The sequence below is a fragment of the Microchirus variegatus genome, assembly GCF_963457635.1.
Source record: "Microchirus variegatus genome assembly, chromosome: 18".
Taxonomy (NCBI): Eukaryota; Metazoa; Chordata; class Actinopteri; order Pleuronectiformes; family Soleidae; genus Microchirus; species Microchirus variegatus.
In genome coordinates this window covers 15,580,014-15,605,046 of record NC_139819.1, presented here as the reverse complement: position 1 = coordinate 15,605,046, position 25,033 = coordinate 15,580,014, and the positions used below count along the sequence as shown (strand labels likewise).

The 25,033-nt window shown below is 40.6% G+C and overlaps 2 protein-coding genes across 2 annotated transcripts; both read right to left on the bottom strand.

Moving 5' to 3' along the window:
• Positions 1-618: 618 nt before the first annotated feature.
• Positions 619-5,451, bottom strand: nudt12 (nudix (nucleoside diphosphate linked moiety X)-type motif 12). Its single transcript, XM_083904462.1, has 8 exons — positions 5,365-5,451; positions 4,034-4,263; positions 3,200-3,500; positions 2,065-2,344; positions 1,752-1,919; positions 1,527-1,640; positions 1,219-1,418; positions 619-758 (listed from the first exon to the last, which is right to left on the bottom strand). The coding sequence occupies exons 2-8, from the start codon at positions 4,234-4,236 to the stop codon at positions 648-650; spliced, it is 1,377 nt and encodes a 458-aa protein (XP_083760588.1). The 5' UTR covers positions 4,237-4,263; positions 5,365-5,451; the 3' UTR covers positions 619-647.
• A 916-nt stretch (positions 5,452-6,367) lies between these two features.
• On the bottom strand, positions 6,368-24,702 carry LOC310939622 (solute carrier family 12 member 2; the record flags this gene model as incomplete). Its single annotated transcript, XM_083904427.1, has 26 exons — positions 6,368-6,788; positions 6,925-6,992; positions 8,132-8,267; positions 8,442-8,528; positions 8,621-8,732; positions 9,365-9,484; positions 9,620-9,760; positions 9,844-9,923; positions 11,399-11,505; positions 11,670-11,810; positions 11,909-12,020; positions 12,548-12,647; positions 12,766-12,921; positions 14,621-14,722; positions 14,868-14,991; positions 16,219-16,326; positions 18,715-18,863; positions 18,970-19,054; positions 19,908-20,035; positions 20,142-20,250; positions 20,699-20,809; positions 20,893-21,032; positions 21,992-22,087; positions 22,315-22,390; positions 23,003-23,125; positions 24,250-24,702. The coding sequence occupies 26 exons, from the start codon at positions 24,700-24,702 to the stop codon at positions 6,653-6,655; spliced, it is 3,300 nt and encodes a 1,099-aa protein (XP_083760553.1). The 3' UTR covers positions 6,368-6,652.
• Between the last annotated feature and the right edge of the window lie 331 nt (positions 24,703-25,033).

Below are 25,033 nucleotides of genomic sequence, written 5' to 3'. Positions count from 1 at the left end.
TAACGTGGTATGTATGTGATTTCATTGCATTGCAGTTCATGTGTCAACGTTTGTCTTCTAGGATTGAAAGGATGCCAAACCATCTACATTTAGAATGAGATGCACATTAACAGCTGTGTTACTGTAATGCTCACAATGTTTGATGTCTGCAGGATTATCAGGACATACCTTTTTCATTTTTAAGCTGTATCATTTAATAGCTTTCGTTTAAGATCCATCATATTCATTTCTTTACAATGCAATGTTTGACATGTTAGCACAGTATTTCTGAATTAGCAGTAAACATGCCTTTATGATAATATTGTCAATATGTTTCAGTGAACAAATAGAATATCAAAGATCAACTTATTTTCCACTTAATTTCAGTTTATTAAAAAAAATGAATTCAATCATTTGCTATTTTTTGTGACCTTGACACTAACGGATGTATCATCTTTACTAGATTACATTTAATACATGTTAAAATATCATTGTTAATAAAATTGCATTTACAGGCATATGCACACATATTTTTTTTTAATATTGATTTACTGTGTTAGCCTGCATCATAAAATAGTAATAATAATAATAATAATAATAAGGACACTGCTGTTTGAAAATTCTTCCGTAGCTTTGTGTATTTTTCTGTTTTAAGGCAACTCTTGAGCTTATAGGTTAGAGTTCATGCCAATCCAGTGTTTGATGAGCTGGTGGGCGATGGTCTGTCTCGGGGGAGCTGTGAATGCTGGAGTCTCTCCTCTGAACAAAGAGTCAATCACCTACGCAAACACAAAACACAGTTAAACAAAAGAAACTGAATGTATAACTTTGACAGAGCAGTTGTGGCATCACATCATGGAGGCAAATGCGATGTGTTCAATCATTTAAAAGGATCATATTAAAACTAATAGTGCAAACTCACTTCTGAATTAAAGCAATACACTGTTGTAATTAGTACTGTATCATATAACAGTATTGTTGTATAACTGACCTTAAAAGATGCAGATTTATATATCCTTTATTTGTAGGCCCATTCATTTAATGAAAGAAAGTTAAAAGATGAAAAATAATCCTTCATTTCAACTGAATCAACTTCATGTCAGCCTGAGATGACACCACCCACTGAGATCAGATCAGTTACTAGTTAACTCAACTACTTTGTTGTCATCAATAGCTTTCCAACCTATTGTTATTATTTTAAGATTCCTTTTATTACTCATATTCTTGAATTCATCCTACCTGTTGCCTTGTGAACCAACGAGCCTCCTCTATCTCATTTTCATCCACTCTGATGTCGGTCGATATGGCGACAGCCAGGCAGCCAATCATGAGGTTGGAGGGCATCGGCCAAGGTTGACAGGAGACGTATTGTACTGGTCCGATCTTCACACCGCTCTCCTCCTCCGTCTCCCTCCTCACGGCATCCTCAATCGTCTCCCCTTCAAGAACATGAGGAGAGGAGGTCAGAGTCTGTGTGTGACTCACTTCTGTATGTTAAGTAGGTCGCGGAGAGATCCATGTGCCGTGCTCGTGTGCTTGCTTATTACCAGGCTCTATGAATCCAGCCAGACAGGAGAACATGCCAGAGGGGAAGATTCTCTTCCTTCCTAATAAACACTGATTTCCATCAGGGTGGATCACCAGCATGATGACCACTGGGTCTGGACATGAGTGGATAACGTCATATATGTCACACACACTTTAGTGGACTTACAGATAACGATAAACAAATTGCTCAAAGGCATTTAGGGAATGTGGGTGGAGCTTCGTACCGACTCGTGGATAACAGGTGTTGTGGACCCCCCGCAGGCTCCTGCAGTCTGAGTTCAGACAACTCCTTTTGTATCCTCCCTCCTCCAGCTTGGTGCTGCTGCCACATGTGGGACAGAAACTGTAGCGGCTGTGCCAACACAACACTGATCGAGCCTGAGCTGTTACTCCTGCAGGACAAAGTTAGCTGATTTTAAAATACTTAATCAAATAAGGCAGCTGTATATGATCGTTTGTTTTGACTGATACACGATAAAGAGCAGCTATGCATCATTTGTGTAAATGACACCAGATAAACAACAAAAACTTTCTCACCGGCTTCTTCCTCAGTGAGTTTCAGGAGGTCTCGGTTGGGCACCTTTGGGAAGGAGCAGTTCTTCTGTTTACAGCGTTTAAGAAGTTCAGCTGCATCTTCGTCTGTGCAGATGGCAAACCAAGCTGCAGGATCCTGAACACCCCCTTTTGTCTGAGAAGGGGAAAAGGAGGAAGAGCAATTCTTCCTTTTCTCTACTCCTAAAAAGACGAGCACAGTTGCCGGTTTCTGGAGCAGATCTTTGACGACCTCGTATTTGAACCGACACAGCTTGGTCTCACCCTGTTGGAGTTGAGACACACGGTCAAAAAAAGTCAGACGGGTCAATCACATCACGTCAAGATATTTTTCAGGAAATTTTTTTCAAGACATTTGTGTTTTCATACACAACGCTAAAGACAATTTTAAGGAACTCTGTAGATGTAATTCAAGTTTGAAAGCAGCTAAAGTGAGGGCAAAGTTTGCTTTAGAACAAGATTCAGGTCCCAGCACATCATCTAGTTCACGTGTGTCAAACTCAAGGCCCGGGGGCCAGATGTGGTCCGCGACATCATTTTATGAGGCCCGCGAGTGATTAATCCGTCTTAAAAATCTATTTTAAAATTGGTCTATGCTTTAAGGCGTGCGTTGACCATAAACTACATTTCCCATAATGCATGGCGATTGAAGAAATCACCCGTGTTTCAGAGTCTTTTTCTGAGTGTGAGTTTTTGAAGCAGTGCATGCTGAAGGTGTGTGAGCAGGTCTGCCCTGACCAGATACAGACTTTTAAAACTGTTAGTTTGTTAAGAAACACCATTGTAGACCAGGTTACATCTATAATGCATCATATTTGTAACTTAAATAAGTAATAAATACATAAAGCACTTACTTAGCAATATGTTACGGAGTGGTTACCTTTATATTTTACATTATATTTAGTTACATTTATTCTGTATGGCAGTTACATCTGGTCCTTTGAGGGCAACCATTATGCTGATGTGGCCCTCAGTGAAAATGAGTTTGACACCCCTGATCTAGTTGTAAATATATATAAACTAAACAATGATAACATTGTGCTTGTAGCACTAGTACCTGGAGCAGACTTTGAAACAAACCCAATCACATTATTGTGATCACTTGTTACCAGACACATACCCCATCATTGCTGTCCTGTGGGCTGCTGACCATGGGGCTGAGATTGGAGAACAGCAGGTAGATTGTGTCTGGGTGGCTCTGTTTGGCTTCCAGCCACACCTTGTCGGTCCTCTTTGCGCTCATGCGGTCCAACGTTTCTCTGCTAAAGTAGTTTTCCTGCTTGTCAAAGTCAGAGCCCGGCAGTAGTCGCTGGCAACTGGCATCTGTCTGGCTGAGTAAGTTGGAGATGTGTTTGTGGCCCCAGAACTTAGCAATATCGTAGGCCGTCTGTGACGAACTGTTTACCAAGAACCTATCACAGCTTAAGGATGGAGAACAGAAAAAGAAGTTAGGGATTTCAATCTATTTAAGGTTTGTTTTTGTTTTTTAAATGTAACATACAATTGGTGCTCTTAATGATTCCCCTTTACCTTGTATCATGTTCATTTAAAGTGCAGCTGATCCATATAAACCACAATCTGCTGGCTGCATGGAACTGCATTCAACTTTCGCATCAGAGCTTTCTTTAACTTCCTAATACAGCCCCTTTGAGCTAGATTTAGCCTTTTTTAAGTGTCAATTTTTACCGTATTTAGTGCTAAGTTTCTTTCTTTCAGGCTTTTCTTTGGGTTCTTTTTTAGTGTAGTAGATTTAGTCATCTTTCATGTTGTTTTAGTCCAAAACCTTAGGTCTTGTTTTTAGCCTGTTTTAACATTTATGTTTGGATTATTTTGTTTAGGATATTTCTTAATTCACATTGAAACAATCACAATACTATAACACTGTCTTGAGTCTCGCTCACATATTGATTTTAATATTTTGTGTTGAATTCAATTCAGTATCTGAATCCTTTACCCATGTGAAAGCAGATTCTCCACCAAAGGATAGTGTCCATTGCGAGCAGCCAGCATCAGTGCTGTCCAGCCCCTGTATCCTTTGGAATTGATGAATGAGGGGACTTGGGACAACAGCGTGGACACCATGGTTTGATCTCCTCTGGCTGCAGCATCCAAAAACTTCTCCACCATCTCCTCCTGTATACCCAGCTGAAGGCTCATGACTCTGTCAGGACAACACGGAGGAACCTTTGTGCAAATCAAAGACAGAGGATGTGGTAGGGAAGTAAGTATTTTTTACCCACGGAATAATCCTTTTTAAATGACGTGTAGAGCAGATTCAGTGATTTTAATCTCGAAAAAATGACATTTAATGGTGATGTTCATTTCTCATTATGTTCATCAATGTCACATCTTTTTATTTATTTATACTATAATGATATTAAACATACATGGGGCATTTTATGCTTGAAGTACTTAATAGTTGAGGTACATCTTTTAAATATATATTTGCATACATTCACCAAAATATAATTTTAAATACAGCAACTTTCATGTGCAATTAAGTTTTTTTTTTTTTTTTACTGTGTGATATTACTTAACAATATTCAGTGCATGTCTTTTGCTTGTAGTGTGATTTCTTCCACAGTGTAGCGTTAATATTTTTACTAAATTAATATTTACAGTGCATGTATTTTACGTGTAATGTAGGTTGTTTAGTGTGTAGTACAAATTCAACAACAACTACATTATTGGAGCATATCTTTAAAGTGTAATTGGAGTATTGCTACAATATTGTAGTAGTAATTTACAACAGTGTATGTATATTTTTACAATGCAGTGTAATGCAGATAATATACATATACTATACTTGATTTTTTTTCTTTTTCTTCTATTTCTGTTTCTATTTCTCGCCTGCCTCTTTGTATTCACTATGTTGTTAACAGAAAGTATATTGTGAACAATTTCGTATAAAATTAATTTTTTTAAGTATTCTGGTCACTTCCTCCTCCGGCTGACCTTCTTCTTATTGGTGGAAACAGCTGTCAACCAAAGCCAATGTGACTCAATGTGAGGAAAACAATGTTTTCTGTTTTTTTTAACGTTCCTGTGATGAAAATAATGAAGTCGTGCTGCGTTCAAGAGTCTACAAGGTTGTTGTGTGTGTGACAGTGTGTAAATGAACGGTGTGTAAATGAAACACAACGGTAAAACAGTGTGTAACAATAACAGCGTGAACACACTTCTTCTACACTACTTCACAAGAGTGAGCTGACAGAAGAGGCGTGTGAGCCGGCTACCTTCCTCCAGCAGTACAACAATAACAACAACAACAACGACGACACTTACTGGTTTGCTCCTATATTCGTAAAAATTAAGTACCAACGAAGCTGCTTTTTCAGGTTTTGGTGTATAACAACGTCCCAGGTTCCACTGTCTGTGTTTCTCTGTGCTGTAATGGAGAAATGTGGTGGCGACGAGCTGCGTTCAAGAGCAACTCCGTGTTACCTTCAGGTACACATCAAACTGTCGTATTTCTGAAGCTTTCACGTTTTGGAGATAAATGTTTTCATATTAGGGATAATGTCACACCATCTCTGTAAAATTATCAATTAATCCCTTCAAGTTGTATATGCACACATTTTAATCCACTAATAATAATTATATTAAAAAACAGTTGTTATTTTTACTTACAACAAAAACGCAATAACTATAAACAGATGATTAACTAAATACATGCAGAACTACGTAAAAATTATCTGTGAAATAAATGATAAAATTCCCCTAGTGATAGACTATTGTGCATGTCAAAAAAGGATGGAAATTTGATCGTGCAGTCACCCCAAATTTGACATGAAATATCAATACAGTAAAATTAATGATTTATTTTATGTGAATGTTACATTTCTATTGATACTATTGAAGTATTTATTTTTACAGCAAAATAGAGTAAGTACTGAAAAAATACAGCTATAATTATATTGTTGGACAGAATCAACAAACGTAAAATACGTACATGAGAACACACATAGATTATGCTTTAAAAACCTGATTAAGTGCTGATGATTCTGTACATCAACTGGTAAAATGAAGGAGGTAAAAAAAAAAGAAAAGAATAATCTGTTATAGGGAGTAATCGTCAATATGTGATTGATCTTCTCTTATTTTTAATTGATCAGGTCACAGTGAACACATTTTACTTTGAAACTAACTATTATAAAACGCTGTTCACACACAGACTCCACAGAACCTTTATTAATATTTGAATATAATGATGTACAAAATAATGGCATCAGTAGTTCACATTCTAAACACAGTGAAAGAAAAATACCCAACACTAATGAAGTCACACTTCACACATAATTAACAGTAAAGTTAGTATCTAACTGTAGTTCATATTCATGTATAACTCACAAGGCCACGGGCCATTATTGTTAAAGAGAAAACAATATTATTACTGATTTATTATTATTAATTAAGGACACGTTCACTTACATCACGTTAAAGCAGAAACTTAGAAGTAGCCTAAAGCGCTTAAACAGCAGCAGAGTTTCACATCTGTCACACACAACTTTCATCGTGACAGAAACAGATACACATGTGTTTGTGTGTGTGTGTGTGTGTGTGTGTGTGTGTGTTAGGAGTAAAAGGTGAGGACACTCTGGTGGTTTCCTCTGACAAACAGCAGAGGTGGGACGTCTCTGGACAAAGTTTCTAACCAACACATGTATAGAGCGCTCGACACCGTGCCCTTCCTCGCTAACGGCATCGTCCTATGTGCAGAGAAGGAGAGAGGCAACATCATCATCATCATCAGGTCAATGTTACCTTATCACTGGTGACACTGGTATCAGACATTTCTCAGCTAATAATCAACATGAAACTGGAACGTGAAGGTGTATTTCTTACATGACAATCAGTTTGGCATTGCAGGAGTGCTCCTTCAAAAGCTCGTTCAGCCTGATCTGACGGTTGGTCTGAAAGTGACGTAGAAACACAAACTTGTTAAAATGAACAGAACTGTTTACCACCCTATCTTGTGGTTAAACAATCCTTCAGTGCAAAAGAGTGGCTAATTAGGGGTGGGTCAAAATATACATTTGGGGATATATCGACATAAATTAAAGGTGCCATATATAAGAATGTGGCCAAAAACTGTTACTACATTCAAATTCCAAATACCAAGGTCTTGTTGGTTTCAATTTCTGACGTAACTGGCAACCCGTGGTTGCTCGGCAGCTGAGACTCTACTGACTGCAATGATTGGTAGACAGCGGTAGGTGGCGCCACATGCCAAAACATGATTTCAAAACATAAACATGATTTGCAGTCTGCAAAAGATTTTTTTTAATGCAAATATTTTTATATTATTCCTGAGTCTCTGTGACATTTTATGGCCAGTTGCCTTAGATTTATTACATAATGCACCTTTAAGGCGCTCTAAAGTAAACAGTCGCCAGGCATCGCTACTCCATGTCTCCTTGTGGCAGCGCAGCTCAAATGAATGAGGGAAACTTGGGTGGACGTTACTTGGCCAAAGAAGAGGGAGTTGACAAATGATGGCAGAGGATGACATAGACTACATATACATTCAGTAATCAGACGTAAACACAAAACCAGAAACACAAGGAACTTTCTATGTAACTTTGACACAGAAAGATCTGGCAGCTTTTTGCAAGAAGCAAGGCCTTCAGTGTATGACCATTTTTTTTTAATCTGTTTAAATGTTTAGTCCATAAAATTGTGAGAAATGTCAAATTTATGTTAACAAATCTTCAAAAAAAAAAAAAAATAGCGTCACCTTAAAGACATGCCCCATCCTGGTTCAATGAATAGACATTAAATGCACTTTGTTCTCTATGATTGTCTTGGAAAATGTTGATAATCACAGAATAGTTGTATCTCGATATTATTGATATTGTGGACCATGTATCGTGTCTTGAGATACCCTGTGACTCCCACCCCTATGATCTAATTGTGTTTTTATCTTCTGTTTTGTTAGCATTGACTATGTGTGATGAAAAAAACCTCAACTATCTCTTTAACAGCTCAGACACTGTGAGCTAATGTGTATACATTTGGACAGAGCTGATTGGTCAGCAGTATGGAGACTGACCTTTGCCTTGTAGAGCTCCAGCTCATTATCAGTTATCCTCCATGGCTCTTGGGCCTTCAGCCTCTCTGCAGCTTCCTGCTCCATGTCGTCTTCTTTCAGCCTGTATGGCTCGATCAGCTCCTTAAAACTCAGTTTACTGCACAAATAAGTCATACGCAGGTTTAATACAGTAACTGTCCCATTACCCCAAGGGTTAATCAATATTCATGACACAGTTTTTCAAAATCCTGCTAAACTACAAACAAACCAACAGATGCCACGGGGAAAACGTCCTTGGTGTAACACATATAACAAAAAAGCAGGCTCATACTTGTGTTTCTTGGGTTTGGTATTGATGTCGCCAAGGACGTTGATGTCAGAGAAGTCAATCCTGAATCTGCTGAGTAGTGTAGCCATCCTGATGGGACACAAGAAAGTACAAAACAAATATTGTCGCTCACATTTGCTTATGAGTGACAATAATGTTTGTAGCATGTGTGTTAGCCTCACACTCGGCGGTCGTGGTCGATGCGGTTGATCTTCCCCCCGATGAAGACGCGGATCCTGCAGTCACCCCACTTACTCCGGTTGGTCAGCAGATAAGGAATCAGCAGAGTCAGACCTGCGACAGACACAAAAGCTGTTTTCAGACCTGGACTCTGAAAAAGTGTCCAGAAAATTGGGTGCAGACAGAGTTAGCTGTTCTCATATGAATAGTGCAGCAGGAGGTCAGAAGTGTACACAACAGCAGGAACATTTCTGAAACTCTCAGATGAGGTGAAGAGGCTGTGTCAAGAATGCACGAGGCAAGAGACTCGCCCATTACTTGTTGTGAATTTTGCAGATTGTCCTGTTGTGTTTGTGTCACATGGGCTCACTTTAATGTGTCCAGGAAGCTGGCAAGAAGAGTGCAAGAAAATGTTCATACTGTTGATAACAGCATGTCTGACAACATACAGAGGTTACTAACAAAAGCTTTTTACTTTACCCCTTTCATGCAATGTAAATTTAAAGGTGCCATATGTAAGAATGTGGCCAAAAACGGTTACTACATTCAAATTCGAAATACCAAGGTCTTTTAGGTTTCGTTTTCTGACATAACTGGCAACCCGTGGTTGCTCGGCAGCTGAGACTCTACTGACTGCAATGATTGGTAGAAGGCTGAATACAGTAACCGTAAATAAGCAAATTTCTGTATTTTTGCATTTAGTGGCACATCAGGGATGTCCTGCACAGCTGTTGTAAAAAAATCACCTCCATCATCAAAGAGCCACCAGACATCTATGGTTCCTTTGCCCTGTTTCTTCTTAAACTGCTGGCTGGACTCCAACAGACGCTGGTCCGTCAGGCTCAGGGGACTCTTGGTTTCTGTGGCTGATGACAACACATACAGTAACATGATGCAACACCAAGTTGATCTCAAAGAAACTCTCCAATCTGCATGATTGCGCATGTTGTACAGTTACCTCCTGCGTCCAGAGACAAAAGGTGTGGTTATCGATTAGTTACCTCTCATAATAAGTGGACTGCTCTGGTTGCTGGTGGTTTTTGAAGGACAGGAGTCAGAATCCGAGTCTTTAGCCATACTTATGGAAATCACCACCTGCTTAGCGCTGGCTGGTGGCTTCTCATTTGATGAAAGCAGCTCGTCTGCAGTACACAAGCAGGGAACACAGAACTGTACAGAGGTGGTATTTGGTGAACCGACTGTAATATACCGAAAATGGATTTACCCTGTCCCTGGGTGTGAGAAATGTCCAGTCCTTCCTGCAGTCGGAGGATCACAACTCCAAACTGCAGGTCAAAGGCATCACTGGAACAGAAATCACAACTGAGTCCAAAAAGTATTTATATGGTGAAAAGTTACCAGTCATGCGGCGGGGGGTGGACTTTGTAGGTGTAAAGGTGCATTCACACCAAAAGAATGCAAGCTATCTGACTAGTTTCTCCGTGATACAACTATTTGACACCGAATTAAAATGCCCTCCTTACAAAGGCTTTCATGGTGTGATCCAATGGCTGATTTGAAAGGACATTGACATCCGCATTCAAAAATGCTCTTTTCAAATGTGCACTCAATGCTTCCGGGGTTTTAACTTTGAAAACCGGATGTCAGCATCCTTAGGACTTTGACACCAAATAGCATGTTGCTAAAGAATGTATGTGGATGTAGCAAGTGGCTGCATCATGGCTTATGTGTAAAAATGCTAAGCTAACCTGCTACTATAGCAACATCCTCCACTCAGCTAATTTCTCATAGATGGTGATGTCATAGATGCGTCGCAGAATGGTTCTTCATCCATTGGTCAACTTCATCACAAATCTGGCTGTGGACACTGTCCGTGTTGACATGAAACCTCGTAAATACACACTAAGAAATCAAAGTACGAGACTTGCACCTAAAAAGGTACAAATGCTTTGTCGCTCCAGTTGTACCCTATCAGGGTATAAGGACTGTACCTTTAAAATTTGTACCTGCTTGTTTGTACCTCTAAAGCAGGCATGCCCAAAGTCTGGCCCGGGGGCCAATTGCAGCCCATGTTCAAATTTTCACCAGCCCGCAGCCTCTGTTATAAAATCAATGATATGTGGCCCGCCAGCACTGTTGACCTGAGTATTAAATGCATGTGTACAAAAAAACAACTATTTTATATTTCACCAGAAGATGGCAGTAGCCCTGTCAATCCCCGCGGGGCATGCCACGGCAGCGCACTCCACACAGCGCAGCCTTGCGAACCAGCCGTAGTCAGCGAGCCAACGATCAGCTCCGATGATCGTGGCACTGAGGTTCCGCGGCGGTGACATGGTGCCGATGGTCTTCGCGTTCAATTTGGTTCGTCTATGCATACGTGAAAGCAAATCGTACCCACGTATTCGCTAAAGTGTTTCTTTGCAGATTTTTTCTTCACTTTTTCTTCATTTTATGTGGTCTTCAAATACGAAAGTGATTTTGGTAAAAAAGATTTTGGAGTGATTTTGGTAAAAACTTGAAAATTAAAAAAAATGTCATAAAATGGATCACTTGTTTTTAATGTTATTGGTTCAAAGAATGTCAGGCTGAATGGTCGGCCCCCACTCGTTTTCACCTTACCAAATCTGGCCCTCTTTGTAAAAAGTTTGGACACCCCTGCTCTAAAGAAACATTTCTGCACCCCTAGTGACAAAAATGTACCTGTACACACTGAGAAAGGTACAGTGTTTGTACCCTGATAGGGTACAACCGGAAGGCGACAGCAAAAGGTACAGTCTCATACTTTGTTGTCTTCGTGCGTACACATTCACCCTTACTGTAATGTGTTGATGTAAATCTCCACGTCTCGCATGTCGCCGTCGCTCCAGTTGTTCTTAAATCCCATGACCAGTGTGTTAGGCTTCAGACGACCCAAACCCACAGCCTGAAGATCAGAGGACAGATACTGAGACAGAACTGGGACAATGCATTTATAGCATATCTGATTTCATTTTTACTTATAAAATACAGTATAGTAGTTGACACCTGATACACAAACCACTAACAGAGGAAATATTGTACATTTATCTTTTGAAGAGTTGCTCATACCTGCAGGAGGAACTGTGTCCCATGTCTGAGGTTATCGGAGAAAACAGGAGTATAAAAGGCCTTGAGACGTTTCATTTTGAGCCAGCGCTGACAGCGAGTGTGATCCTGGAACAGCTCCTTAAAGTTTGGTCGACGAGATGTCTATAGGGGATGAACGAAACCCAGATGAGGTAAGCCCTAAATGTTAATTTCCACTCTGTGTGATATGAAGGAACTTGCTGTTGCTGTATGATACATACAGTCTTGATGTGACCGCAGACCAAGAGACCAACGTTCTTGGTGAAAGCATGAACCAGTTGAAGCAGAGCAGGTCGAGAGTTTGGATAGCCGGTCAGAACCAAACACTGAGGCCTTGAAATATTAAAATTTGTAATTTAGGACATTTTGTGGAACTTCAAATTTAAGGAGTATTCAGTTATTTAATTTTGGGCTCAATAAAAATCAAGTACAGTTCCACTGTTTGGATAAGCATTCTACTAGAGCTGAAACGATTATTCGATGAATCGATTATTAACCGATTACTAAATTAATCGCCAACTATTTTGATAATCGATAATCGGTTTGAAGCTTTTTTCATGATTAAAACAAGATTTCTGATTGTTTTAGCTTCTTAAATGTGAATATTTTCTTAGTCTTTTCTCCACATAACAAAGAAATCATTAAAAATGAATCATTTTGGTTTGTGGACAAAGCAAGACATTCAAGAACATCGTCATTTCCAGGTTTGCCAAACACTGATCAATGTTTTTTTTTAACATTTTCTGACATTTTATGGACCAACCGATTCATCGATTAATCGATAAAATAATCAATAGATGATTCAGATTTTTGCCTTATAACTGTGTCTTGTTACTGTCAAATCTACACAAGGAGCTAACCTGAAGTTTTTCACATGGTCCTCAACTCCAGTGAGGTTCAGACAATGAGTCAGAGCCTGGTTGTACATCAGAGCCTGAGTGGACGAACCCCAGTTTACATCTGTAGGAAAACAGTACATATCAGTGGGATATGACTCACAAGTTTAAATAAAATGTTGCTAGTTGTATGGCTTTGATATGAGCCATACAACTATATGAAATCATCAGCACGTCCTTACCAGGTTTCTTGTAGCCGACATAGATGTAGAGAGCGAGGACAATGAGCAGAGTGACCAGAGCTGCCCACCAGTTAATGACAAACATCACAACACAGCACAGAATTGCACCGGCAAGAGAAACCCACATGTTATAATACTTGAAGCTGGGGCGCCACCCTGTGGTGAGAGACAAGCATGAAGCATACAGTAAAAATACTATTACGGAGTGCAATTTTTTTGTTTGTCACTGTTATAGCAGCAAAAAATATACAGTCAGGTCCATAAATATTGGGACATCTACACAATTCTCTTCTTTTTGGCTCTGTTCACCACTACAATGGATGAAACGAACAAGATGTGCTTTAACTGCACACTTTCAGCTTTAATTTGAGGGAATCAGGAAAACGGTGTAGGAATTACAACACTTTCTATATGTGCCTCCCACTTTTTAGGGGACCAAAAGTAATGGGACAATTGACTGAAAAGCTATTTCATGGACAGGTGTGGGCTATTCCCTCATTATTACATCTTCAATTAAGCAGGTAAAAGTTCTGGAGTTTATTCCAGAAGTGACATTTGCATTTGGAATCTGTTTCTGTCACTGTCAGTGAAGTAAGCCATCATTAGGCTGAAAAATCAAAACAAACCCATCAGAGAAATAGCAAAAACATTAGGTGTGGCCAAATCAACTGTTTGGAACATTCTTAAAAAGAAAGAATGCACCGGTGAGCTCAGCAACACCAAAAGACCTGGAAGACTACGGAAAACCACTGTGGTGGACGACAGAAGAATTATTTCCCTGGTGAAGAAAAAGTCCTTCACAACAGTTGGCCAGATCAAAAACACTCTCCAGGAGGTAGGTGTATGTGTTTCCAAGTCAACAATCAAAAGAAGACTTCACCAGAGTGAATACAGAGGGTTCACCACAAGATGGAAACCATTGATGAGCCTCAAAAACAGGAAGACAAGATTAGAATTTGCCAAACAACACCTAAAAAAGCTGTTATAATTCTGGAAGAACATCCTCTGGACAGATGAGACCAAGATCAACTTGTACCACAGTGATGGGAAGAGAAGAGTGTGGAGAAGGAAAGGAACTGCTCATGATCCACAACATACCACCTCATCAGTGAAGCATGGTGGTGGTAGTGTCATGGTGTGAGCATGTATGACTGCCAATGGAATTATTGATGATGTAACTGCTGACAAAAGCAGCAGGATGAATTCTGAAGTGTTTCCAGCAATATTATCTGCTCATATTCAGCCAGCTTCACAGTGCAGATGGACAATGACCCAAAGCATACTGCAAAAGCAACCAAAGAGTTTATTTTAAGGCAAATAAGTGGAATGTTATGCACTGGCCAAGTCAATCACCTGACCTGAATCTGATTGAGCATGCATTTGACTTGCTGAAGACCAAACTGAAGGGAAAATGCCCCAAGAACAAGCAGGAACTGAAGACCGTGTCAGTAGAGGCCTGACAGAGCATCACCAGGGATGAAACCCAGCGTATGGTGATGTCTTTGCCTTCCAGACTTCAGCCTGTGATTGACTGCAAAAGATTTGCAACCACGTATTAAACAATGAATGGTTGATTTATGATTGTTTAGTTTGTCCCATTACATTTGGTCCCCTAAAAAGTGGGAGGCACATATGGAAAGTGTTGTGATGGATGGAAATACCCTCAAATTAAAGCTGAACGTGTGCAGTTAAAGCACATCTTGTTTGTTTCATTTCAAATTCATTATAGTGGTGTATAGAGCCAAAACAAAGAGAATTGTGTAGATGACAAATGCTCCACTTTGTTATTAAACTTTAAGATGAGTCTACAACAGTGTGACAATAAAAATGAAAACTGAGAGCTGAGAAAGTTTACCTGGAGAGTTGGCCAGGGAGGCATGGAAGACAGAGAAGTTGATGAGAGCGTAGGAGGCCAGGAAGAAGTTAGAGATTATGGGAGCAATGATGTTCAACTCCGCTATCAGAAAACCACACAAAGATTCAATATTGAAGTCAATAGTTGAAGCTTTAGTTGGAAGATCATAAACTAAGCCTAAACCTGTAAATGTAAACCATGAAATCTGAGTATAGATAGAGTTGTTGTGATGTGTAGAGTAACGTACCAATGAGGATGAAGGCAAGGCCAATTCCAAAAGTCAGGACATAACCACGAAGCGGCTCATTGTTTTTCCCATAACCCTTTGCAAAAACACCCAGCCCTGGATAGATGTTGTCCTTACACAGAGCCTAGAAACACAAGACCCAGGATGAAAAAAAACAAACAAAACAAAACAGTTATTTCACCATAGGATTGATAGACACAAATTGACCAAAAGACCAAGACAAGTCCAATACACAATGTATATATATATATATATATATATATATAATGATGATGTATTCTCCTGTCGGTTCGACAGATGAGTAGGCATACAAGTCATTTGCCAAGGTGGGTCCTCGTGAGAATGAAGACCAATTTTTGACGCACATGAACGGCCACAGATGCTGCACAGGAAGGAACAGACAGGGGTGGAGCGCTGTTTCCTCCTCTCTGTCTTCTCCTGAATGGCAGCTGCTCTGTTGGCGTCAAAGGCCCTGGTTCCTAACGGGCACTGGTTTCTCCAAAGCGCTCTGTCGTGGGCAATTGCTTCCCAGAAGTTGACGTCGATGTTGCAGCTCCTCAGGCTTGCCTTCAGATTGTCTCTGTATCTTTTGAAGGGGTCTGCCCTGGTTGCGATGCCCTTGTTTCAGTTGCCCGTACAGTAGCATCCTGGGGATTCTGTTGTCTTCCATGCGGACATTGTGTCCTGTCTATCTTAGCTGGCACTTGATGATCAAACACTCAGCGCTGGGGAGGCCACACCTTCTTCAGGACCTGCAAGTTGGATACTCTGTCATGCCACTTGATGCTGCAGATTTTCCGCAGAAAAATCAGTAACTGATGGAACTGCTCCAGCAGCTGGATGTCCCGGTGGTAAGTTGTCCAGGTCTCGCAGCAGTAGAGAAGTGCACTCAGCACCATGGCTCTGTACAGCAATCTTGGTGGAGAGGCGGATGCCGTGGTCGTGCCAGAGTCTCTTTGTCAGTCGGCCGAAGGCTACACTTGCCTTTTAAATTAGCTACATCACCTCCGCGTCCAGAGATCCACTGCTGGTGATTGTGCTACCCAGATAGCAGAACTTGCCCACAGTCTTGATTTCTGTGTTGTTGATGACAATGGGAGGAGGTGGTAGCATGTTAGCAGCCTGTGATGGTGAAGGCTGGAACATGGCATCAGTCTTACCAAGGCTGATCGTGAGTCCGAACCGTCCGCAGGCAGTTGCAAAGCGATCCATTATGTGCTGAAGGTCCTCATGGGAATGCGCATATATATATATATATATGTAGTCACATTCCGTTTTGGGAGCACCTATTATGAAAGGTATTTAACTTTTTCTACATGTCAGGTGATAAACAAATGTTGTGATTTCTGACCTGGAATACTTTAGGTGCGCTGACCAGTGAGGCCAGAGCTGAGGAAAGAGTGGCTGAAAATATCCCTGCAGTGATTAGAGGACTAAAGCCTGACACCAGACCCATCACCTGGACAACACAAAAAACAATTATAGTTCATTTAGTTTCACAGTCAAAATCCATTCTGCATTTGTGAACAAGTAAATTAGCTCACAAAAAGCTTGTTAATTGGAAATAGTTAAGTCATAATTTGTGTTTGTCCACACTTAATCAAAATGGGCTTTAAGGGATTAAAAAAAAAATCTAGTGAAGTGTGGATTCAAGTGTTGACTAAACGTTTTTTACCCAGTTTATATTTGTCAACAGGTACCTGGTTACAGCAACAATGATGAGTTTTATAACTTTAAATGGACATAGACTATGTGAATGCTGAATCATCAACAATGACAATATGAAATCTACAGACCTATGTGGATTTCAGCACATCATCACTAATAAACTTGTTAAGTGTTCCTTAAAAGTTAAATAAAGAAATCTCATCATATTGAATTGACTGACTGGACCAAAATGCGGAGTAACAGTTATATGTCAAACCATATACCTACCAACTCCGTGGGTCATCTGTTAGTTGTTAGTACTGATGAAACCTCACCATCGGTGCCTCAAAGCAAGTCAGAGGATGAGAGAAAGATAATTAATGATTTATTCACATCTTTATTTTGTAATCTCAAAGTAACTCATCTATCTCAAAGAATTAAAATAAAACAACAGCAAATGCCAAGCGGAATGAATGAAACTCTGTGTGTGTGTGTGTGTGAGGCGTGAGTGTGTGTGTGTGTGTGTGTGTGTAACATTGTGTGTAGGTGGACATTGTCAATGTTCTCATTCAGCTCCGTCTCCAGCCAGCAAGATCCTTGTGACTCAAAACAACAGCCACTATTATGACTGCTGCAGTAACACATGCACACACACACAAAGGCCACATCACAGACATAATGCATTCCCTAGCCCCTTACGCTAACCGTAACCATCACAACTAAGCGACTAGCCGTGACAAAAAAACGTAATTCTAAACCTCACCCTATAACAAACTCTTAAACCCTTAAAGCCCTTTAAAGTTGCGGGGACCAAGCAAAATTTTACCACAAAGTCAAAATCATAACAGTGGATTGAGGGCTGTAATGTCTGCCATGCATGTGGCAAATGCATCAGTGCAAATGTGACACAGTTTAGCTATTTGGTTTAAAAGTTATTTTACAAAAACATGGTATTGGACCAATATCGGATTTGACATTATAAAGTGACATCGAGCCACCCCTAAATAATAACAGGTACTTACAGGTGAAGCATTGAATACTTAAAGGTAGGAAGTCCAAGCCCCTTTCCTCATACTTCAAGTTTTTTGGATACTTGCTCAATTGACAATGTGAAAAATAAAAAATTCTCACAATCACCAGCCATCAGCATTCAAATGCAGCACCTATGTTCACTCTGATCTTGGATCGCTCTGCATCAGCAATATCTTTCCCAAAAAACATATTTCGTTTGCAAGCAACACCTGTTGATGGCACTTTTCTTTCCATAAAGTTGCTGCAACTGTCTCATTGGATTTGGCAAGCTACCATAAGCTCAGGTATTGTCTTCTCAGCATGTGCAATTAGTGCACTAACACGCATTGGGGGGAGGGGGGTCAGATGGCAGTTTGATTGATGCATCACTATCCATTCTATGTGATTGGATGGGGATTTACAATGCTGTCTGTTCCACAACTGACTGACATTTTTCATTTTTGTTATCTGTTACAACCGGGTTGTGAAAAGGATTTTAAGCAATACAGCAAAAAATGCTCCAGAAAACGATCTCCCCACCCTCCGTTTAAGCAAAGTTATCATTATGTAAACAAAAGAAATAATAACTGCAAAAAAGCACTGAGACAATATAATCTCAAATGAAGAAATGAGAAAAACAATCTGCCTTTCACAAAGATAACCTAGCTCAGTGTCAGATGTTTAAATTGAAGTAGCAAAAACAGTGAAATGACTTATAAAGTAACAATACTTAAATGTTACCATGACCAAGTTAAAAGAGCCATGTCCATGTAACAACTGTTACATTTCTGTTTACCTTTCTTGATGTATGCAGATGATAGAGTTGCATCCAAATGTGACATTGCCACCAATGTAGGCTTCCATTATAAACAATAACTGTGGGTGTTTAGATGCACATTACACTCTGCTCTACATAACAAACTTTCCTGAGGTTTTCAGTGTGGTTAGAGGAAATAATGTATCATCGTCATACAAAGCCTTTACCTTTTTGCAAAGTAAAATACTTTTGAATTTGCAACTCATACATTTCAGATTGGCTACATCTGTCTTCCAAGTTGTCTGGAAATCATCAATACCATGTGGTATCAGACCACTGAGAGAAAACACCAAAGAAGCTTCCACCTATGTCCTCAACCATCGACATGTGTCCTAAAAAAAAGAAATCACCCAGTCTGTGTGTGTCAGATACCTGGAAGTCATTCATTAGGCCATACTGACAGCCTCCCTCCTTGCAGATGGAGAAGTCGTAGCCTAACGTGCAGGCGGCGTCGGTGCAGTTTACTGTGTCGGTCACAGTGTCATTGTGGTCACCAGTTGCATCTCTCACAATGCAAGATCCTGCCAATGGAGAGGACACTCTGATATAAGCACTTGGCCAGGTTTGACAAGAGTTACTTTCAGTGTTGTTTAAATGACACTCTGTGGGTTAGTGAAGGATATTCACCTGCAGAGATGGCCACAGCCACATAGGTGATTCCTGTAATGAGGATGGCCAGTAGTGTTCCTTTAGGGATCGCTGACTGAGGATCCTATGGGTAGAAACGATGAGACTCGATTGAGATGATGATGATACAGACTGATGCCAATACTGTTATGACCCAGACTCCTCACTGACCAGTGTGGCAGGAGTGCAGAGAGAATCCCTTCCAAAATCCGTGAGAAAGCATTGCTCTTCTAACCTATTACGAGAGGCCAAAGTAACAAGGGGAATTCAGGGCTGTACCTGAACTCGCTTCTGGTCTATTTTCTACTCTTGTACAAAGTGTCAGGATAGTTCTAGCTGCAGGAAAATGTCATTACTGTTCACTCACAGCCTGGCAAGGTCCTAGTTCCAAAGTTAGCAACATATGTCACTAGGATACACAGCACACTTGGGTTACATCAATATTACTATATTTTTATTTGAAAACAGTGATTTCATGTAAAAATGATCTGGGTTTCAGCTCCACATCAAGTGATCTGTATCCATACCATCAAACATAAAAACATTCGGGAGCACTGGGTATGTGTGCTGGTGTAAACAGGAAGCTCTGTACTTGTTTGCTAGTCTCACGAAGTGCGACAACGAGAAACGGCAATCAAAAAAGTCAGAGTGAGGATGCAGACATGGTGAAATTAAAAGTAAAAAGCCAGATTTAATGGAACTCTTCCTTTCGCAGCTAATAGTCAAGTTGTGGCAAATGTGTGCAAATGCTTCATCATCTTCAAAGGCCTCTCTCCCATGTCCCATCATGACTAAAACACTTTTTCTCTGGGGAAGTGTGGATGGTACATGTAGCTGGAGCAGAATGTGTGCTTTTACATGAACATTGAGTAGTGTCAATTACATTCCCCTGAAGCAGTATCAGTTTTTATCATCCTCCTTAGAAAAGCTGAACTTACTGTGAGGTCTCCAGAGATATTGGCTCCAGCCAGGATCCCAGTGGCTGCTGGGAAGAAGATGGCAAACACAGAAAAGAACGTCTCTTCTTCTCTGAAGTCCGGACCCAGGTTCTCGATTAAAATGGCCGCTGTAGAGGTTAGGACCAATACAGAGAACTTTTAACTCAGGACACTAAAAAGGCATAGAATTGAAAAATATGAGATTCCTTTGCATGGATAACAGTGCACACTGACTGCGATAGCCAAAGAATCCTTTGGGCTCTTTGCTTTCTGTTGCCATGAAGCTTCCTATGAAGTAATTAGCGATTGCTCCCAGCAGGATTACCAGGAGGACAATCTGAGCCTGATAGATAGAGAAGAAATGGATCGTGAGGATGGAATTAGAACAGAGGCACTAAGAAGACTGAAAATATTCAGCTACACTGGAGGCAGGAGTACTTTGACCTGAATGTTAACATCAATACCAATGACTGTCTAAAAAGATGGACAACATGACAAATCCTGAGAGCATCACTAAAATATTGGCATCGATGTACGGCTGCAGTATCTGTCAATTCCCTCCATGTCAGCAAATGGCACATGAACCAAACTCAACAGGACACATCAAATACAGTTTTCGTGTTTGCATCTTAAGAGTAACATGGACATGGTCAATTTCATGGAAATCCATCAATTTTGTTTGAAAAGAAAAAACTACATTCATGTCTGCTTCCATCTACTGTTATATGAATATTAGCTGAGCCGTCGATATATAAGCAGTAGATGATATTCCCCTGCTTTCACGGGCCTACCTTGGCTTCCCACTCCATCCCAGCCACAGAGATTCCCAGCAGCAGGATGACAGTCAGAGTCCCAACAATTCGAATGTCGTTCAGTTCATCAGTCATCAGGGCATCGACGTCCTGCAATCAATAACCAGAACAAAGATGAGATGAAAGCACTATCGGGGTGATCAGTATCAGAGAGTTTGAGGAGTATTCCTTACATTAAGCATCTCAACGACTGTTTCTGCGAATCCTACGACGTACATGGCCACAGCTACAGCATTGGCAAAGGCAAAGATCAGACCAATGGAGCCTCCAAACTCTGGGCCCAGACTCCTGGAGATCAGGTAGTAAGCTCCACCTGGAAAAAGGGGACTCAGAAAGTTAATAAAATTTGCTATTTTCAGACTAATTAAATTAACTCCGGATAATGTCTGGAGAATTAGGTCCAAACATTCTCACTTAAGCCTGCAGGAGTTGCCAATTATTTGGAGATCCTCCTGCTGCGTTTCAGATGAGATTACCTGAGGATTAAAGTAAGGAGCTAGCAGGAAAATCTCTGGACAATGTTTGGGACTTTAAGGCATGTCTGAATCCAGTTTTTTATTTTTTTACCATGAGTTCCTATTGTGCAGGAAGAGGTGTGCAGGTAGAGTTTGGAAAGATTGGAGCAAGTTTTCTAACAAGCAACTGAATGAAAGATGTTGCAGCTGAAGCTGTTAAGGCTTGTGTCCCAATTCAAGGGTCAGATCCTTTGAAGGACAACCTGAAAAGAACTTGACTTGAGGATTACAGTTGCAGCATTGCCCATTTTCAGCTGTGGAACCTAGCACTATTCACTGTCTACATAGCTAGCTTGTTAACTTTGTGACTGCCATGTACATAATCCTGGGATAGGTTGGCCCAAGAATCCACCAATTGGATCATTTATTGATTGAGAATGATAGGACACATTCCTTAGCCACATCTTCAAAGGGGGAAGCTTAGTAACACCACCGTGATGCAAACAATCGTCTAATACAGGCCCCCGAAGGATGCAACACCTAAATAGGAACAAAGTGAATGTCTGATATTCATTTCGAAATAAACGTAAGCTGGTTTGCAATTGGAAGTTACGTAGGGAGTCAGAATATAAATGTGACAAAAACATGCAGATTTTAGGGAGTAGTCAAATTGGACATTCTAAATTCATCATAGGTGTGAGTGTGTCGCGTCTCCATGGCCCTCATGTGGAACATAATCGGTAGAAGATGGATGGATGCAAACCTCCTCAGGTAACATTGTTAGAATAAAAGCTCAAACAAACAATTGCTCTCTCACCTCCTCGTACAAAGCCGTTGGTTGCTATAGCAGAGGTGGACAAACCAGTGATGGTAGTCACCACAGAGGCCATTAGGATGATTGCTATGGTCAACCCTGTTGCACATAAACAAATGAAAACAAGCCAAAAAAAAAGAGTGTTTTAAGGAAACCACAAGGGAAGTCCAAAACATAACATATCATCTTAACTGAAGTCATGGTGAACATTTTTTCTATTTTTTCCACAGAGAACATTGACTGGCAACTACCAAAGTCCACTTTACTTTGACTGGCTTGTTGTCTTACCACAAAGTGAAACCTCAATTTGACTAATATTTACCTACCAATTCCAGCTTGTCCAACAATCCAGGACATTCTGATGAAAAGCATCACACCCCAGATGTTCAGCATGCAGCGGATCTTTAACACAGACAATTCACACGTGTTAAACCTTGTTGGGACCAACTTGGGTGCCCCGAAAGGAAATGATACCCAATTAAATACATGTATTCTGTCATTCACGTGGTCTTTAAGTTTTACATTTCAATATGAACATGGTAAATATCACAGGTAGAAACAGAGGTTTGACATTGTTGTGGCAATTCTCTTCTGCTGCTGGTGAAGAATGAAATAGAGACTTCTGCCGGCTGACAAGGTTTTATTTGCATTGCAAAGAAAAGGTCAATCTACACACGAGTGGTCAAAGATGAAGAAAGAGCCAGAGCATGGCAAGAGCTAAACTTTTATACCTAAGGAGCACCCCTCTCACATCACTTTGTCTGTTGCAGGGGTCTGCCCCTCCAGTCCGTGCTTTCACACCCCTTTTGTCTATTGCAGGTATCAGGGCCCACAGAGGTATCCTGCAGGATGTTGTATTTAGGTGCAAAGTTGAGTTTAGACATCCTAATTTGAATACACAAAAGGATCTGGTATCTTGTGTTAGGAAAGGGGTGTTGGGCAGCTCTAGCTCTGAGACAAAAAAATTTAATTTGCCATTACAACATCCCTCCAGATACTGTACATCATACTCACCAAGACTCCCTTCACCCAACCAAATTTGACAGACCCTCCTTTTGCTTGCTTTGCCGCCAATGCCGCCGCCTCCTCAGCTGCCGATGGTTCCTCTCCATTGGCCAGACCATCCTCAAACGGATCCTGACAGCCAATCACAGTTGAGATTAATACAGGGAAATACAAAAAGATGTGCAGGTTAATAAATGAGGTCATGAATTAATTGTAAAGATACGCTGACTTTTAACTTTTGAATTATTAATACAATTTAAAAAAGGTTTTATGAAATTTGTTTTAAAGCCAACGAATCTTTGAAATTGGCCTGTGTGATATTTGTGACATTAAAATCAAACCTATTCTAATCTTGGATATCTAATTAAGATGTAAATCAACACTTTGTGTGTATTCACCTTTTAACTCTTATAACAATGTATGTCTATGTTACAGCTGCATAACATACATGAACATGACTGGGGGATGCCTTCAGGGTCATGAGACACAGCATTGTAGTGTGTCCGTGTGCGTCCATGTGATGTCACTGAGCCCACTTAGAACCCACTCACTATTTATTTCTCCGTTAAAGCTTTTCGCTCACCTTTGGCTAACTTCCTGTCCTCACTCTATGTCATTTCATTAACACTTTCAATCAATGGGGCATTAATAGACCAACAAACTATGCCTATCTCCATTAGCACAGAACTCTGCCTCTTTGAATAGATAAGGTGTCATGGGATGTACTGTCAGGACCAGGTTCAACTTATTATTATTTTTATTTGTATGCATCTTTTGCCGAAAGGGATACAATTATCACAATTTGGGACTTAAGGGCCCCCCTTGATCATGCATCATCACTAATGTCTATAATGTTTTATCTATGATGGCAACCCAACGTTTTATGATGTTACTGTAATGGAGATATAAAAACGACAATGTCAGATGGTCAGAGTCTTGGTTTGACTTTGTTTTTCTCTTGCCAATACGGACAATGTTTTTGGGAGAAATTAGTTTTGTCATAAATTGTCAAAATCAATTTATGACAAGGAAAGAGCATTGTCTGGTCTTTCAAAACTTTTCTCCTCAGAGATACTGAAATCGTTGAGTAATCACTTAATAATCGATTTAAATGATATTCAATGAATTGTCGAGAATAAGTTTTACAATTACTTTAAATGTATATCTGAGTTTCAAAATTATTTAAGATGGTATAAGCAGTTATTGGGGAAAAACTAAACAAAAACAAACAAAACAAAAAAAAATCAGTTTTATACTTTATCCAGCTCATCGTGTAGCTCCGACAGCGAAGGTCTGGTCAGCTTCTCCGCGAATGGCGCAGCAGTTTGTCGGTAGAACTCGATGTTGGGAACCGCGTCTATGGTGTTGTGTCCGAAAGTCCTCATGTAGTAGGTGTTGGAATGGGAGTCGGAGATGTGCGTGTGTCCCGTGCCTGTGGAATGGAGGCTAACCGAGTCGCTCTTTGCCGTGTCAGGCTCGTGGAAAACATCAGGTGGGAGACCGATGTCCATGGCGCTGCCCAGTGCGCCTGGATCCGTGAAGCCGACCACCTTGAACCGACCTTTGGACTCCTCGGGAGGCTGTTTGGATGCGTCGTGAGCAGGAGCAGAGGCCGGGATCGCGGATGGAGCTGCGGATTCTGTCACCACATCCACCTGGAATCGGCTCCCGGAGCCGCCGCTCCTCAGGGACGGTTTCTGTCCCGACATGTTCGGGGGCGACGATGAAACCGAATAATCACTGAAGCTCCGAGAGATAAACTGTTACCGAGAATTAAACAAGCGAGTTCAAGTCCAGGCATTTAATTCCTAGCTGTCAGAAAACAAACATTTAGAGATAAAAAATCACAGCATCAGCCAGTTTGACAGTAATCCACTCATCCACTGTCCTCTGTAAACTCTTGGTACTTGATGCGCCAGGACGCACGGCAAACTGCAAAGACCGGTGACTAATCTGCGTAAAGGACACAGATCTCTCTCTCTGTCGCTCTCTCTCTCTCTCTCTCTCTCTCTCTCTCTCTCTCTCCGTCCATCCACCCAC